Below are 19,125 nucleotides of genomic sequence, written 5' to 3'. Positions count from 1 at the left end.
CCCTAATAGGGAGCCACTTCCCAACACTGGACCACTGGACCCACTGAGTTCAGTAGCACCTGCCACAGGTGCAGTGGGGCTTCAAAAAGCTGCCACCACAGAGGCCACTGCTACTATCTTGAGGCACCAGAGCTGGCTAGCAGATCCTAAATGCCACTCCCCAAAACCTGATGCTTCTAGCATGTTGCCAGTAGAAAACAGCAAGCAGCATGAAAAGTGGTAATAGATTGGTAGAATCAAGTTCTCATGTAGAACTGTGGATGCAAGAGGGTCTGGGAAATGTGGCTTTTTGTTGTCTGGTTTCCAGTTTCTGTAGAAAGGAACATTCAGAGACAAGTGTGATGGATGCTAAACAAGCCAAACAGTTTCTACCACAATAACCACCAGATGCCTGCTCTCTTCTATCAATGAAATCCCACTAGACAAACACTCTGAAAACATATACTCAGTTCTTAAGTGGATATTTCAAAGGACTTTATTAGTACATCAACAATCCATAATATACAGTTGTGTGTCTGCAAAGCTGCACACAGACGTTACATCTCTCAAGAATTGTTGATGTATTTCATTGTAGAGCTGAGAATTTCCAATCCATGAAGCTCTCTCAGTTGAGCAGCAAACCTGTTGTAATCAGACCACAAAATCCAGGTCATAAATGCCATGCTTCAGAGCCATCTCCCTCTAGACAGAAGCCAGCTGGGAACATGAGCCCCATCACTCTGGGTAGAAAGGGGAAGTTGCTGTGGCACGGGGGAGCCCTAAAGATCAAAAGGGTAAGTAAGTCTCACAGGGAGACCACAAAACACTGAAAACACTCTCTCTGTGAGTGGCAGGTGTGACAGGCTGATCAGATGGGACTGTGCTCTGGGGAACTCCCCAGCAGGCTGCCACTTTGAGCTCATGTTCGCTAATGTGCCTTGCTTCTGTGGAAGAAAGATTTTATCTGTTCCTTCATTTGATCAGTCAGATGGAACTTGAAAGGACCTCAGATGTCATCTAAGCCAGCCCTTTCTTTATACAGAGAAGGAATTAGAGGTACAGAACTGTGAGGAATAAGCCATCCTCTACCCACCCCCAAAGGCACCCCTGTCTGTGCCAGCCTTCATGGCTTGGCCACAGGCAACATGCTCCAGAAGCATGCTCAATGGGGTATTTGAGCACATCAGAACAGGACCAGAGCAAAGCAGGAGTCTGAACAGAAAGAGAAGCAACACAGACTTCAAGCTAAGGTCTTGCTTGCCTTGCTGGGTGTCCCCAGATATGCTGTTTTGCTTCTCCATTCTGTTTTCAACAGGAAAATGTTACTCTCTCTGGACATCCCTCCACTTGTTTAAACCCAAGCATGCATAAATACATACATACATACACACACATACATACATACATATACACCCACACATACATACTTAAATAAAATAAGCTTGTTCTATTTCTGGAAATAATTTTTAAAAAGAGAAAGAAAGAGAAAAGACAGTATATAGTTGAATCTTAAACTTTCCCCAAAGGTCCATATGCTAAAGTCTTAGTCTGCAGCCCTTAGCACTCTTGGGAGGTGGTGGAACCCTTGGGAGGTGGGGCCTAGTGGGAGGAATTTAGGTCACTGTGGGGCATGTGCTTGAAGGGGATACTGGGACCCTGGCCCCTTCCTGTCTCAGTGGTGGCCACAGTGTACCTGGGCTCAGCCGTGCACAGTTTCCCCAGCGCGATGCCTGCATTCAGCTGCACAGCTGTCTCCCGTGAGTCACCACCTGCTAGCTTTAACAAGACTTGCACAACGTCTGTCTTCAGCAGGGAAGACGCGACATTGGGCACCTCCATGCAGTTGCCAAGGCAGAGGGCAGCATTGCCCATCAGAATCTCATCCTCTGAGGTGAGCAGCTTCAGCAGGACACTGAACTCTACAAGGAAAGAAGCACAAGCAACAGTTCCTCTAAATCCCCAAACAGGAGACTGGCAAGAGGCATGAGGGGCTGGGGGACCTGGAAGATGCCGAGCTTCCCTAGAAACCCTGGGGAGGATGTGCTCACTCATCAACAAATGTTCACTAAATGCTGTGACTCCCCTCAACTCTTCCCAGTGTTTCTGCAGTAGCTCAGGTGCCCAGAACAGCACCTAGCTCAACACTGTTGCTGCATGAATAAGCCCTCTGTGCCCAACTGGTCTGTCTTCTGGAAAGGCCCTATGCTCAACCTGTACAACCCACCACAGTGAGGGATCCCACCCGGCCCCTGAGTGGGAGGCAGTATGCCAGCATCCTGTGTTTCCCCAGAAGAAAGCTTTCTGTCCAATCACAGGGCCCCACTCAGTCACCATCTGAGTATCCAGAGGAAGTGTTAAGGAGAACATTAGCCTCACTGGGAAGCCCTGCGAGTAGCTACAGCTCATGTAAGTTAATATCTGATATTCCCCTTGTTCACTAAAGGTTGAGGGTAGTCTTTTACCTCTCCCCTTTGTGAAGGAAAAGGGCTGAGGCTAGGTCAGTTTAAGTACATTGCTATAGAAACAATTTTCCAGCTTCGATCCTGTTACTTTTGAGCTGTCTGTCACCTGTGCACAGCCAAAAGGCTAATGAAAGGCCTTCCAACCAGAGGTGAGCTGCACCTTGTTCTGTAAACACCGAAGAGGTCCCAGGGAGGTTAACAGCACTACTGCTAAGTCCCTCCTCACTCCACAGCCATGCTTCCCTTTGTAGCTTCCAGAGGATTAACCTCTGGAATGTGGGTTCCCTTAATGAAATCATCACTTACTTTTATCCAGTCTTATTACTTCTTCCCGAGCTTCACAATAGCTGTTTGTGCAGACAGCTAGTATCTTTATGGCATAATGGGATGCAGTCTGGCCTCCTGTCTAGATTGCAGAATGAAATCAGAAAAATACAATCAATGCTACAACTCTTCTTGACCAAAAGCCACAGTGAGCAGGCATAACATTACTAGCAGCTTCAGGAATTTCTGAAAGAGAATTCCAATGAGAATGTACATGCTGCCTGGTGAGCAGGACTGGCCCCTGTAGGGAGGGACTGTCCCCTCACCCCCTCAGCACAGCCTGTGCCAGCTAGGAAAGCAGGCTTATCGTGTTTATTTGACATTCCTGAAAGGCTTTATGTGAGTGGCCTTTGGGAGAGGGATTCTGTCAATGGCAGATCTACCAAAAAGGGGGAAGAAACAGGCCTCCTGAATCATTTCACCTTTAAAGAAAGGGCTGACATGCTAAGGATGAGGTGTGAGAACCTCATGATCCTACATCATCATAAGAGGTGACAACTGTCAAATCATAATCCATAAAAATACTCAACGCAGGATCTTTAAAATACATGGTGTGTGTGTGTATGTATTTACACACAATGCAGGTGTGTATTCCTGCAACCAGCAGCCTCTGGCAGGGTTACAAAAGTTGTATGGGGGAAGGATGGTCATTATGCAAGTAAGAGCCTAAATTCAGATCTACCTTCCTGTCCCCTCAATACTCTCCCTGCCTCAGCAGCACCCTCTTCCTCTTCAGAGCACACTTCCCTGCCCTGCTTAGCCTGGGGTTTGTGTCACTACACTGACACAGATGAGTAGGTCTCACTGGGCACATACATCTCAGTGGGACCCAGAGATGGCAGCCTAATAACTCACTTTGCCCTTCCAGGTGAAGCTGGTTACTTGCTTGGCTTCACTGCATTCTTTTCATGGGGAAAAGTCCAACATGCTTTGGTTACAGGATAGCCGTGCTGCTTCCTTATCTCATGAATGGAGTTAGACCCAACAATCTCCATACAACTACATGAAGTATTGTGCGTCCATGAACAAAATAACTGGCCCAAGAAATTTTGCAGAGAGCCATTCAAGCCACTTTGTTCAAAGACAGAGACTAGGTGTTTTAGTGAAGTTTGAAAGGTAAGTAATTTTATAGATCTAAACAGCAGTGTTCTTGTCTATTTAACAATCTTTTGCCCATGTTTGGAGCATTGGCCAGGTGGACAGGCAGAAAAGAATCTCAATCCTGGAAGTTTTAAATCTGGCAGGTTTGACATAATGGTATATTAACTGAGCAAAGGAGACCTTAATTCTGTTCCCTGAATAAAATAGAAGACTCCTGGAAATTTAAGAGGTGTAACCAGTGAAGTTATTTTACCTTCAGGAATTTAATCATTTTCTTCACCACTCCTGCTCTCACAGCCTCCTTAATGATTTTCTGAGAGGAAGAAAGGGTCCGGCTCAGAACGCCAGCAGCTCTCTGAGTGAAGCAGAAAGAAGATGATTAAATGTCCTTTTCAGAAATGCTGATGACCTTCAAAAGTTAACAAGGCATTTGGTGAGGCAAAGCAGTCATTAGTATTGGAAGTGAAAGACACATCTCCATCCTTAAAAATACAATGGCCAAGTGATACATAGTAAGCATGGTTCTTTTTAATAAACCTTCTTGGCAGGCAATTCAAGGGCTGAAAACATTGCCCACCCACCCCATCCCCCAGAGATGCTCAGCTTATTTTGGCTTTTCATGGGACCAACTAGCTCAACCTGAGAAGAAAGTCCTCCCTGGGTACCTCCCAGAGCTCTGGTATCAGCAGGGCCTTCATTAGGAGATGCTCTACTTCCTGAACCGATTCTCTATGTCTTTTAGCTTTCATTTATTTTTATAAATCTTTGTCTTTTTGTTATACTTTCTGGGAAATTTCATTATTTTATTTCCTAGCTTTCCTTTTGTTTTTTAAATAATAGCAAGCAGTTACTGTTTTATGGGTATAGCTCTCTTGAATCTTTCTCAGGAGGCAAATGATAGCTATTTCTTCTTTCTATTTCCTATGTCTATTTCTTTTGGGTCAGTTTTTCTGTTTATCTCTTTTTGTCACATTTTATTGATTATACAAATTGATGGGTTTCATTTTGGCAGATTTGTACATGCACATAATGTACTTTGATCACTTTCATGCTCCCCATTACCCTTCTTACTCCCACATAGTTTCAGTTTGGGGGGGTTCCAATGCACATATTTTCTTCATATTTATCCCTCCATCACTGGCCCTTATACCTTCTCTCCCTACCTCTTATTTCCTTTATCTTATCTAATAATAGTCTCCCTTCTACTTTCTTGCCATTGTTTTTAGATTCTACGTATTAGGGAAAATGTGATATTTGTCTTTCTGTGCCTGGCTTATTTATTCAACATGATGGTTTCCAGATGCATCCATTTTCCTACAAAGGATAGAATTTTGTTCTTCCTCATGGCTGAATAATTCTCCACTGTTATATATACACTACATTTTCTTTATCTATTCATCTATTCATGGACACCTAAGCTGGTTCCACAGTTGTGAATTGTGGCATAATAAGCATGACCATGTAGACATCCCTGTAGTATATTCTAATTATATTGGATCAAATGGTAACTGTAATTTTTTAAGGAACCTCTATACTGATTTCCACTAATTTACACTCCCACCAGCAGTGTAGAAGGCTATTTTTTCTTTGCATGGTCACCTGTATTTATTGTGTTTTGTATTCTTGATGCTAGTCATTCTGACTGGAGAGAGAACCTCAATGTAGTTTTGATTTGCATTTTCCTAATGGCTGAAGAAGTTGATATGCTTATTGGCCATCTGTACTTACTTTGAGAAGTGTCTTTTCAATTCATGTGCTCATTTATTGATTTTATTTGATTTTGTGGCGTTGTTGATGTATTTTAGATATTAATCCTCTGTCAGAAGAGTAGAAAATAAAGATTTTCCTCCCCTTCTGTAGGCTGTCCCTTCACTCTATTTTTCCATTGGTATACAGAAACGTTTCAATTTGATGTAGTCCCATTTGTTGATTCTTGATATTAAGTCCTATGCTACTGAAGTCCTATTCAGGAAGTCTTTGCCTATGCCTATGTTTTCAAATGTTTCCCTTGTATTTTCTTTTAGTAGTTTCAAAGTTTCAGGTTTTATACCTAGGCCTTTGATGCATTTTACATTGATTTTTTAAAAATTAACTTTATTGGTACATTTTAGGTATACAATATAATGACATTCATCACTGGAAATTGCACCTTTACATAATCCATCTTGGTTCTTAATTTTTCCCCACTCCCCTGCCCTCCCTTCAAACCCTCCATCCTTCCCTATATACAAAGATTTTGTTTCCATTTTTCATTTTCTCATATTAATTCCATTCCCTTCTTTCTTTTCCCCTATAAGTGGGAGTTCCCCCTTGCACCTTTTCTTCCTGTTTCACATTATCTATTATACCTTTTCATCTTTATTTACACTTTCAGTTTCTCACATTAGAGAAACTATTCGGTATTTATACATGTGTGTCCTATTTATTTCACTTAAGAGGATAGCCTCAATATGCACCCATTTAGCTATAAATATCTCTACTTTCTCATTCTTTATGGCTGAGTAGGACTCCATTTTATTTTTTTTAAAAACCACATCTTCTTTATCCAGTCTCCAGTTGATGGGCACTTGAGTTGTTTCCAAGCTTTAGCTATTACAAACTGTGTCACTATAAACATGGGTGCACATATATCACTGTGGTATGATTCTTTTAATTCTTTTGGGAAGATACCCAGAATGGGGATAGCTGGGTCAAATGGGACCGCTAATCCTAGTTCTTTGAGATATCCCCATATTGATTTCCACAGTGGTTGCACCAGTCTGCACTCCCACCAACAATGGAGAAGGGTTCCTTTCTCCTCACACCCCTGCCAGCATTTGTTATTGGATGATATCTTTATAATAGCCATTCTTTCTGGAATGAGGTGGAATCTCAGTGCTGTTTTCATCTGTACCTCTTGAATAACCAGTGACGTTAAACATTTTTTCATATATTTATTTGCTGCTTTTACTTCTTTGTCTGAGAAATATGTGTTCATTTCAGATGCCCATTTTTGAATTGGGTCTTTGAATTTGGGGAGTCTGATTTTTTTCTGTTCTTTAGATATTCTAGATAGTACTCCTTTGTCTGAGGTACAATTGCTAAAAATCTTTTCCCACATTGTAGGTGGTCTCTTAGCTCTGTTGGTGGTTTCTCCTGCAGTGCAGAAGCTTTTTAATAAGATGAGATTCCAGTTGTTGATTCTTTTTGCTAGTTCCCATGCTACTGAGATTTTGTTCATAAAGCCTTTTCCTATGTCAATGTCTTCAAGAGTTCTACCTAACTTATCTTCCAGCAAATTTAATGTTTCTGCCTTGATATTTAGATCTTTAATCCACTTTGATCTTACTTTAGTGCATGGTGATAAGTATGGGTCTAGTTTTAATCTTTGGCAGGTTGAAATTCAGTTTTTCCAACACCGTTCATTAAATAGGCTATCTTTCTTCCAATGAGGATGGTTGGCTCCTTTGGCAAAGATGAGGTGGCTGAGTACATCTGAAGTTGTTTCTGCATCTTCTAATCTATACCACTGATCTTCAGGTCTGTTTCTTTGCCAGTACCATGCTGTTTTTATCACAGTAGCCTTGTAGTATAATTTCAAGTTGGGGATTGTATTATCCCCAGTCATGTCTCTGTTGCCTAGAATTTCTTTTGCTATTCTAGGTCTCTTCTGGTTCCAAATGAATTTTTGTATTGTTTTCTCTAGTTCTGTGAAATACATTTTTGGAATTTCAATTGGCATTGCATTAAATCTATATAGTAGTTTTGGAAGTGTGGCTATTTTCACTATATTGATTCTTCCTACCCAGGAACAAGGAATGTCTTTCCATTTTCCTATATCCTCCTTAATTTCCTTTTTCAGAGTGCTGGTGTTTTCAGTGTAGAGATCTTTTGCTTCCTTTGTTAGATTGATTCTTAGATATTTCATTTTTTTGGATGCTATTGTAAAAAGAATTCTTTCTCTAATTTCTCTCTCAGTGAATCTATTCTTTGTGTATAAAAAGGCTATTGCTTTTTGAGTGGTGACCTTATATCCAGCTACTCTACTGAACCTGTCAATTAAGTGTAGAAGTCTTTTGGCAGAGTATTTTGGGTCTTCTATGTAAAGTACCATATCATCAGCACATAATGACGGTTTAACTTCTTCCTTTCCAATCTTTATTCCTTTTATTTCTTTCTGTTTTCTAATTGCTGTGGCTAATGTTTCCAGAACAATATTGGACAGGAGTGGTGATAGTGGGCATCCTTGTCTTGTTCCTGATTTTAGTGTGAAAGTTTTCAGTTTTTGACCATTTTGTATGATGTTGGCTATTCGTTTTTCATAGACAGCCTTAATCAAGATGAGATAAAGACTTTCTATTCCAATTTTCTGTAGGGTTTTTTATCATGAATGGGTGTTGGATTTTGTCAAATGCCATTTCTGCATCTATTGAGATGATCATATGGTTTTTGTCCTTGAGTCTGTTGATATAGTGTTTTACATTTATTGATTTATGAATGTTGAACCATCCTTGCATCCCTGGGATAAATCCAACTTGGTCAGAGTGTATGATATTCTTGATGATCCTTTGTATTCTGTTTGCCAGTATCTTGTTGAGGATTTTTGCATCTATGTTCATTAGGGAGATTGGCCTGTAGTTCTCTTTTTGGGTTGTGTCTTTCCCTGGTTTTGGAATGAGAATAATACTTGTTTCCAGGAATGAATTTGGAAGCCTTGTTTCCCTTTCAATTTCCTTGATGAGTTTAAAGAGTAATGGTGATAGTTCTTCTTTAAATGTCTTGTAGAATTCAGCAGTGAAGGCATCAAGACCTGGGCTTTTCTTTATTGGTAAATTTTTTTATTACATTTTCAATTTCACTCATTGTAATTGGGGTGTTTAGAATTTCTATATCTTCTTCATTTAACTTTGGCAATTTCTATGCATCTAGGAATCTGTCCATTTCTTCTGTGTTTTCCATTTTATTAGAGTACAGGGTCTAGAAGTAGGTATTGATGATCCTCTGGATTTATGCTGGGTCTGTTGTGACTTCACCTTTTTCATTCTTAATTGCACAGATTTGAGCCTTTTCTTTCCTTTTTTTGATAAGGTTGGCTAAGGGTTTATTGATTTTATTTATTCTTTCCAAAAATCCACTCTTTGATTAATTGATTTTTTGTATCATTCTCTTAGTCTTCATTGCATTGATTTCTGTTGTGATTTTTATAATTTCCTCTTTTTTTCCTCCATTAAGTTTATTGGTACATTTTAGGGATGAAACACATTTATATACATCATTGGGGTCTTGTACTATTACATGAGTATCTTGGTTCTTACTTTTTTCCCCTTTCCCTGCTCTCCTTTCACCCCCTCCACCCTTCCCTATTTGCAAAGATTTTGTTTCCATTTTTACCCTTTTCTTATATTTTTTCTTTTGCCTTCTTTTCTTTCCCCTACCCCTCCCACTTCCCCTGCTCCTTTAGACCTTTACTTCCTATTACACAATATCAATTATACAGTTTTTAAATTACAATATCAAGATCAAAGAGACATTACCACAGACTTTACAGAATTTAAAAGGATATAGAATGCATATTTCAAAAAGTTGTTTTGAAATAAATTTGACAACTTCTAAGAAGTACCTTGGAAGACAAATTAATGAAACTAACTCTGAAAGAAATATAAAATTTGAATAGCACCTATTAAAGAAAGTATATTCCCAGCTTGAAAACCTACCCATATGACAACAGCAGGCTCATATACATTTTAACTGATAAATTATATCAAACATTTAAAGCAGAAAAAAGAAGGAACACTTCTCCCCTCATTTTAGGAAATCAACATTGTGCTAGTCCTAAAACTGGATAAAGAAAACAAAAGAAAAAAAGTATGAACATAGATAGAAATTTCTTTAACAAAACAAACTCTTAGAAGTCAGATCTGGCAGTATGCAGAAAGTGGTTTTATTATAGGGATGGCAGTGTTGGTTCAGCATTGGAAGATCCACCCCCAAAAGTCATCCTTTTAACAGAGGAAAGGAAAAAGCCATATGATCCTGTCACTAGTTGGAGAAAAAGTATTAGACTAAATTCCATAGCTGTTCATGGTAAAAGCTATCCAGAGACTAGGAGTAGAACAGAACCTTCTCAACAGGTTAAAGACATATACTCCATACTTGCAGTGAAAATGCCTTATATGAATGGAGAAGATACAATGCTTTCTCCTTAAGGTGGGGAACAAGGGCAGATATGCTCACTCTTCATCTATCCATTAAACTTTGAAACATAGGCCCAAATCAAAATAGTCTGGCAATAAATGACACAATTAGTACAGGATTGGCAAGGTAGAAGCAAAATCTTTATATGTAGATGAAATGATCATCTACAGAGAAAATACTAAGAAATCTCTAGGAGCCCCTAGAACTTGTATTTGAATTTAAGAGGATTAGAAAACACAAGCTATATATAAAAATTCAGGTCTATGTATACTTGCTATAAAGGAAGAATTGGATATTGAAATTTAAAAGTTATGTAGGAGTACAAAGGACCTAGAAAAGTTAAAAAAAATAGTGTTGGAAGACGTTTAGTACCTAATTTTAAGACTTCTTCTAAAGCTACAGTAATCAAGGCAGTGTTGGTGCAAGGAAAGACATAGAGATCATTGGAATAAAACAGAGAATCTAGAACTAGAACCACACATATATGGTCCACTGAGTTTTGAAAGATTATTTAACATTAGCATTTTATAGAATATACACTCAATTCAAGAGCGGAGGAAGAGATAGTGTTTTCAGCAAACAGCACTAGAACACCTGGTAACCGTGTATAAAAAACTAACTTCAACCATTTATTTCCATACATGAAAATAACTTGAAGGGATCTATGAACCTAAATATGAAAGCCTAAAAGTATAAAATTTTAAGAAGAAATTATAAGGGAAAATGTTTATGAATTTTGAGTAGGCAAGAACTTCCTAGGACACAAAAAACATGATGTATAAAAAATATTGATAAATGAGATTCCATCAAAATTTAGAACTTTAAATGGCATCATTAAAATGAAAAGTAGTCCTTAAACAGACCATATTTACAATGCTTATAACCCATGACCAGAATATATAAAGAACTCTTACAGCTCATTAATAGACAACCCAATTAAAAAGAAGACATAAGAAGATGATAAATAGCCAGTACAGCACAAGGAAAGGTGTGCAACACTGGAATCAGAAAAATACTAATCAGTACAATAAAAAGATTGAATTATATACTCATTAGGGAGATTAAGTCAAAAGTTTTAGAAGCCTTGTCGTGATTTTTTCTTTTTGTTGGATTCTCTCCCTTTGCATTTAATTTGTCATGCCCAGTGGATTCATTCTGCTGGGCTTCCTGGGGTTGTGATCCTCATTGTTTATTCCTAGGATATTGTCTAAAATTTTTTGGAGTGCTGATTTGGTATTCATGAAGTTCCTAAGGTGCTCTTTATCATGAAAGTATCTTATTTCTCCATCAATTTTCAAAGATACTTTTGCAGGATATATCAATCTGGGTTGAAGGCTGTTTTCCTTTAGGGCTTGAAATACATCACGCCAAGCTCTTCTTGCCTTGAGGGTTTGCATTGAGAAGTCTGCTGTGATTCTGATGGGCTTTCCTTTCTATCAGATTTGTTTCTTTTCTCTCACTGCTTGTAGAATTTTTTTCTTCTGTTGGATTTCTGGAATCCTAACTATTATATGCCTATGTGTAGACTTTTTTTGATCAAGGCTAGCTGGAGTCCTATATGCCTCACTTATCTGTATGTCAAGTTCTTTTCCCCTCCTTGGGAAGTTGTCTGCCATCACTTCTGTGAACAGTTTTTTTTTTTTGTCATCTGCACTCGCTCCTCTTTCTTCATTGATTCCAATCAGTCTTATGTTATTCCTCTTTGCATCATCTAGCAGCTGCTGGATTGATTTCTCATGGTCCCTTACAGTTTTAAAGCAATTTTTCTTTTCCTGGTCACTAATTGCAATCTTATCTTCTATATCTGAAATTTTATCCTCATATTGGTTCATTCTGCTGCACAGACTTTTGCTGGAGTTTTTAATCTCCTGGACATCTGTTTGCATCTGTTTTATGGATTTCATTTGTTTCCTATGTTGGGATTCCATCATGTTCCTCAGCTCCTATATTTTTTTATCTATGTCCTCTCTAGATTTATTAATCATGTCTTGCACTATGGGCACTGTCTTTGCTGTTATCTGAGAAATTATTTCTGATTTCATTTTTTCCAGATCCTCTTTTGTTGCCAGTTCAGGGAGTCCAGGTGTTTGAGTATCAGATTGCTCCATCTCGTTTCCCTTTGGGATTGCTGTAGGTGATCTGGAAGTCTGTTTTTGAGGCTTGTTTATGTGTCTTCTCATTTCCATGGGGGTGGGGGTGGTGTTTCTGGCACCCACGTGGCTCACCTTCTCTGCCCTAGGAGCATGGAATGGCGGTGGGGGAGCACTGGGATTGGCTCACCTTCTCTGCCCTAAGAGTGTGGAATGTTGGCAGGGGCACCTCCTCCTGGGTTCTTATAATTTGCTATCTTGTACAAGTTTTGGGTTTGTTATACTCTTCTTTTTCTAGGAGCTTGAGGTTCTGCATTAGGTTATTTATTTGAGTTTTCTCTGTTTCCCTAATACGGGCATTCACTGTTATGAATTTCCTCCATAGAACTGATTTCATTGTGTCCCATAGATTCCTGTATGTTGTACTGGCATTATCATTTACTAGTAGAAACTGTCTAATTTCTTCTCTTTCCTAATTTTCAATAGTTGATCTACTCTTCCTCTCCTGTGTACAGGATTCCTTGAAGTACTTTTTGTAATGCTGGCTTAGTCATAAACTTCTTTAGTGCATGCTCATCTTGGAAGGCCTTTATGGCTCCTTCAATTTTGAAAGATAGCTTTGGTGAACATAGTACTCAAGGTTGGCAGTTATTTTCTTTCAAGGTTTGAACTACATTTTTCCATTCCCTGCTGGACTTTAGAGTTTCTGCAGAAACATCTGAATTTATTCTGGTGAGTTTCCCTGTATCACTGACTTGGTGTTTCTCCCTTACAGCTTTCAATAGTCTTTCCTTACTTTGTATTCTTTGCATTTAAGCTATAATGTTACATGGGTAAGTTCCTTTCTGGTCATGCCTATTTAGGGTTCTAAATGTCCCCTGTACCTGGATGTCTATACATTTTCTAAGATTTGGGAAATTTTCTATTACATTAAATAGATTTTATATACCTTTATTTTGTAACTCAGCACTCTCTTTCACACTGAAAAATTTTTAAGTTTGGTCTTTTGACTTAGTTTTTGGATTTTTAAAAATAATTTATTATTTTATTAGTGTCTGAGTATACTAATTTCTCAACTTTATCTTCAACCCCTGAAATTCTGTCTTCTGCATGGTCACATTTATTGGTGAAGCTTTCCATTGAATTTTTTTTGTACTGGGTTCGAACTTCAGACCTTGTATTTGCAAAGCAGGCAGCGAAACCACTGAGCTAAATCCCCAGCCCTCCATTGAATTTTTGATTTGACTTATTGTGCTTTATATTTCTAAAATTTCTGATTGATTACTCTTGAGAATCTACCTCTTTGTGAAATGGCTATTTCATATCCTGCATTCCCTTCCTTAAAGAATCCAGTTGTTTGTTTGTGTACTCTTTGAAGTCATGAATCACTTTGTAAACCAGTCTTTTGAATTCTTTGGCATTTCATATACTTCAATATCTCTGCATTCAGTTACTGACAAGTTGTGGAAATTTGTAGAACTCTTGTTGCCTTTTTTCATATTTCTTATGTTTCAATATTGAGAGTTTTACATCTGTTAATGCATAGTTGTCTTTTTAGGACTTGATCCTCAGAACCACTCAAAAATGAGACAACAGGAAAGAAATGGCCCAAACCCATGCAATTACAAATGAGAAGGATGAAATTACAATGGACCCAGCAAAAATCCAGAGGATCATCAACATCTACTTCGAGAACCTATATGCCAATAAGATGGACAACACAGAAGAAATGGACAGATTCCTAGATACATATGAATAACCAAAATTGAATGAAGGAGACCTAAAAATTCTAAACAACCCAATATCAATCAATGAAATTGAAAATGCAATTAAAAACTTACCAACTAAGAAAAGCCCGGGTCCTGATGACTTCACTGCTGAATTCTACAAGACATTTAGAGAGGAACTGCTGCCACTACTGTTTAAACTCTTCAATGAAATTAAAAGGGAAGCAATACTCCCAAATTCATTCCTGGAAGCAAGCATCACCTTGATCCCCAAAGCAGAGAAAGACCCAACTGAAAAAGAGAACTATAGGCCAATCTCACTAATGAACATTGATGCAAAATTCCTTAATAAGATATTGGCAAATAGAATGCAGAAGATCATCAAGAAGATCATACACCCTGACCAAGTAGGATTTATCCCAGGGATGCAGAGATGGTTCAACATACTCAAATCAATCAATGTATTACACTATATTAATAAAGTCAAGGACAAAAACCATATGATCATCTCCATAGATGCAGAAAAAGCATTTGACAAAATCCAACACACGTTTATGATAAAAACCCTGCAAAGAATTGGAATAGAAAGTCTCTACCTCAATCTGATAAAAGTCATCTATGAAAAACCAACAGCCAATATCATACTAAATGGTCAAAAACTGAAATCCTTCACACTAAAATCAGGAACAAGATAGGGATGTCCACTATCACCACTCCTGTTCAACATAGATTTGGAAACATTAGCCACAGCAAGTAGAAAAGAGAAAGAAATAAAAGAAATAAAGATAGGAAATGAAGAAGTCAAATTGTCATTATTTGCAGATGTCATGACACTCTATACAGAAGACCCCAAGAACTCCACCAAAAGGCTTCTAGACTTAATCACCAAATTCAGTAAAGTAGCTGGATACAAGGTTAACAGACAAAAATCAATAGGTTTCTTCTACATGAACAACATACTCACTGAGAGAGAAATAGAGCAAACAATTCCTTTCACAATAGCATCCAAAAAACTGAAATACCAAGGAATTAACCTAACAAAAGAAATCAAAGACCTCTTTTCTGAAAACTACAACAGTCTGAAAAGAGAGATTGAAGGCAATATCAGAAAATGGAAAGACATCCCCTGCTCCTGGGTAGGAAGAATCAACATAGTGAAAATGGCCATACTTCCAAAACTGCTATATAGATTCAATGCAATCCCAATTGAAATCCCAGCACCATACTTCATGGACCTTGAGAAAACAATACAAAAATTCATTTGGAACAAGAAGAGACCTAGAATAGCAAAAGCAATTCTAGGTAACAGAGACATGGCAGGGGGTATCACAACCCCCCCAACTTGAAACTATTCTGCAAAGCTACTGTGATAAACACAGCATGGTACTGGCAAAGAAACAGACCTGAGGACCAATGGAACAGATTAGAAGATGCAAAAACAACTCCAGACATGCTCAGCCATTTCATCTTCGATAAAGGAGCCAAACACCCTCACTGGGGTAGAGATAGACTCTTTAAGAAATGGTGCTGGAAAAATTGGGTTTCAACTTGTCAAAGATTAAAACTAGACCTATATCTCTCACCATGTACTCAACTATAATTACAATGGATTAAAGATCTAAATATTAAAATAGAAACACTGAATTGGCTTGAACAGAGGTTAGGTAGAACTCTTGAAAACACTGGTGTAGGAAAAGATTTTATGAAAAAACCCTTAGTTGCCCATGAACTAGCACAAACAATCAACAAGTGTGATGTCTTCTTACTAAAAAGCTTCTGCACAGCAAGAGCAACCACCAGCAGTGTGACGAGACAACCCACAATGTGGGAAAAAATTTTCACCAGCTGTCATGGAGACAAAGGTCTACTATCTCGAATCTATAAAGAATTTAAAATTCAGATCTCCCAAATTGAAAGATCCAATCAAAAAATTGGCATCAGAAATGAACAGACATTTCTCAGACCAAGAAGTAGAAAGAGCAAATAAACATATGAAAAAAGGTTCAGCATCACTGGTCATTTGAGAGATGCAAATGAAAACAAGGCTGAGATTCCACCTCACCCCAGAAAGAATGGCTGCTATCAAGAAATCAACCAATAACAAATGCTGGCAGGGCTGTGGGGAAAGAGGAACACTGCTCCACTGCTGGTGGGAGTGTAGACTGGTGCAACTACTGCAGAAATCAATATGGAGAGACCTCAAAGAACTAGGACTGGAAGTCCCATTTGACCCAGCTATTCCACTGCTGGGTATCTTCCCCAAAGAATTAAAAATATCTTACCACAGTGATATATGCACACTCATGTTCATAGCAGCACAGTTTGTAATAGCTAAAACTTGAAAATAGCCCAAATGACCATCAACTGGAGACTGGATATAGAAAATGTGTTTTTTATAAAATGGAGTACTACTCAGCCATCAAAAACTAGAAATTAGAGACATTTATTGCTAAATGGATGCACATTGAGGCGATATTCCTAAGTGAAATAAATAGGACACACATGTGTAAATACCAAATAGTTTCTCTAGTGTGAGAAACTGAAAGTGTAAATAAGGACTAAAATGTATAATAGGTAATGTGAAATAGGAAGAAAAGGGGCAAAGGGGAAGGGGAAGAGAGAGGGGTAGGGGAAAGGAAAGAAGGGAATGGAATTAATATGAGAAAATTAAAAAATGGAAACAAAGTCTTTTTACATAGGGAGGGATGGAGGGGTTGAAGTGAGGGCAGGGGAAGGGGGAAGAATAAGAACCAAGAGAGATTATGTAAAGGTGCAAATTTCCAATAACGAATGTCATTATATTGTTTACCTAAAATGTACCAATAAAATAAAAGTTTTTTAAAAAAGAAATGAGACAACAAACTGCGGTAATGTTGACATACAGATAAACCAGATATGGACATACAGTAAAAATATCACTAAAAGCAACAACTGTACTAGATGAGGTGGGGAAAGTGAAAAAATGAAAGAAGAAATAAAATTTTAAAAAGAAAGGAAAGGACGATGAGAAGAAGAAAATGAAATTAAAATTCAATTAAAAAATTTGAAAAGTATAAAGAATTTGGTAAAAGTAACAATAAAAGGAAAAACAAAAAAAAGGAAAACAGAAGGTAAAAAAGCAAAACAAGCAATAGAGAAATGAGTTCCAAAAAATTCCTTTAGACAAAGGTGTTTGGGTGGTTAGTTTCTTTCCAGGAACTGTAGTATTGAAATCCATCATATATGGGGAAAAGAAAGTGAGTCACACCAGAGCCTGCTGTGTTCCACACTCACTTTTTGTTGTGTGAATGCTGAGCCCTGCTTCACCTTTACTACTGGGCAGGACAAGTCAATGGTATGTTGTCTACCTGAGGACTGTATTCACTCCAGAGGCTTTTAGTTTGTTTATGCCCTTCTGTGCACCCTGAGCCACTGCGATTACTGACTACTATTCCTCTGCTCCAGAAGTCCCCCTGCTCCAGAGGTCCCTCTGTCCATACACCCAGGGATGTGGCAAATGTCTAAGCAGAGGCATATCACTGACTACACTGGTAGATGGGGAAATTAAATAAGTCACTGAGTTCTGTACTGAGAGGATGCACTGAGGAGAGCCAAGCCATCCATTGAACTCAATCTCAGTACTTTCAGAGACAGCACCCTGAGACCACTGTGTCCTCTACAGCCTGAACTCACAGCAGCTCTAAGTTTTCAGTGACTAGCCCTCTGCCACTCTGACTAGCCCTCTGCCTCTCTTCCATCCAAGTCACTACAGTAGGGTGACCCCAGAGACCCTAAAGTATAGTTGTTCTAGAACTTCTGATTCCTTGGAGCATCTTAGTAATAAACAATAAACCCCTTCTAAAAATGGTTCCTAAATATGGTGAACACTGCAATGGATTTCTTCTCCAAAGCTAGCCTGCCATGTGGAAGGAGTCAGTTTCAGGGTAAATCCCATACTGTACTTTTTGCTTAAAATAACTATTTTTTTCCTGGGGCTAGCATTGCTGGTCCATTGTTTATCACAGGGGCTAGCCTTCTTTGGGTTTACCTTGGGCTTGTGGAATCAGATCTTTCTCTCCAGGAGGAGCATGTTCTAGGTTGTTTTGTTTTTTGGGGTTAAGTTCTGCTTCTCCATGCTTTTTTGGCTTTTCTGTTGGTCCTTTTTTGAACCCTAAAGCTCTTCTTCTCTTTCTCCTTGCTTATTAATTGCTTTCCATGTGTCTCAATTCTATGTCCCAGAGAAACTGTGATTTGTTGTGAGCTTCTATTCTGCCATTTTTGTTCTCTCTTTATCTCTTTTCTACCTATGTGTGTGACTTTCATGAAATTTCCTGTGACCTATAGCTGCTCAATCACCTTTAAGAAAAAGCAAGACAGATATGTTTGGCATTCTGTACTTATAAGAAGTGGTGTTTTTTTTGGTACTGGGGATTGAACTCAGGACCTTGCGCTTGCAAGGCAGGAGGCAGAACCACTGAACTAAATGCCCAGCCCAAGCAGTTTGTTTTGAAGTGCCAGGTAGAGAGCTGGTACCTGAAAATACTAGACAGCAAAGTTTTTTTCTTCTCTGATCTTTGAATTTGTTTATGCAGTGATTCTTATACTTTTTGAGATGGTCCTAAATAAAGAAAAAGAGAAGGAAAAAAAGGAAGAGAAAAATTTTAAAAAATGCTCTTATTTTATGCTTGGAGGCAGATTGTCAAATGCAGCCCTCCACTTCATGCTTGTGTTCTGTTGTCCCTAAGGTTGTGAACTATCAGTCCTCTCCAGGGTACTACAAGGCAAATTTGTCATCAACCAGCCAAGTCCCCTCTGTTCTCTGCATGAGGGCCTCATCAGCCCTGTCTCATTTCCACTCTTGTAATTGTTCTCCATCTTCCAGAAATGCATTAAAATTACTGATCCATTGGGGATCTCTTGGCTAAATACTTTGTCAATGTAGATTTTTCTTCTCCCAATGCCTTTAATTTCATTCTATTGAGGTCTCTAGAAGGAGAAGGGATAAACCTGTGCATTACCATATTATGAATCTTATTGGCCTAACCAGCTCCATACACAATTTATAATTCTGCTACATCTGATACTACAAATCCCTTTTCGGGCCCAAGATAATGGAGAGTGTCCAACCCAAGGGCCATGTTCCCATGGTGAATGTGCTGCTCTGTTCAGCAAGGTAGGCAGCACCCAACAGGAGCACACATGGCCTTCTGATCCAAGAGCTTCCCTGAAGTGCAGCAGACCCAGCTTTAGGTCTGCACCACCGACAATAACCCTACACACCTGAGAAGA

At 38.7% G+C, this 19,125-nt stretch overlaps 1 protein-coding gene across 10 annotated transcripts in view; it reads right to left on the bottom strand.

The window, feature by feature from the left end:
• Window positions 1-457: 457 nt before the first annotated feature.
• The window catches only part of Ttc12 (tetratricopeptide repeat domain 12), an 89,056-nt gene continuing 70,388 nt past the window's right edge, over window positions 458-19,125 (bottom strand). For 7 of the 10 annotated variants that reach the window (XM_021237788.1, XM_087212384.1, XM_087212387.1 and 4 more), the window contains 4 exons: window positions 4,120-4,221; window positions 2,748-2,847; window positions 1,673-1,898; window positions 579-758 (listed from right to left, as the gene is read on the bottom strand). In XM_021237788.1, coding sequence (XP_021093447.1) covers window positions 650-758; window positions 1,673-1,898; window positions 2,748-2,847; window positions 4,120-4,221 — 537 coding nt within the window. In that variant the 3' untranslated portion in view covers window positions 579-649. Of the gene's footprint in view, window positions 759-1,672; window positions 1,899-2,747; window positions 2,848-4,119; window positions 4,222-19,125 lie in introns of all 10 variants that reach the window. The other 3 variants (XM_087212380.1, XM_087212385.1, XM_087212388.1) reach the window with 1 other exon arrangement.

Source organism: Heterocephalus glaber, unplaced genomic scaffold, assembly GCF_053883595.1.
Source record: "Heterocephalus glaber isolate CG9 unplaced genomic scaffold, H.glaber_assembly_v1.0 deba00001429, whole genome shotgun sequence".
Lineage (NCBI taxonomy): Eukaryota > Metazoa > Chordata > Mammalia > Rodentia > Bathyergidae > Heterocephalus > Heterocephalus glaber.
The sequence above is the reverse complement of the archived record's forward strand: the minus strand, read 5'-3'. Positions and strand labels throughout refer to the sequence as shown.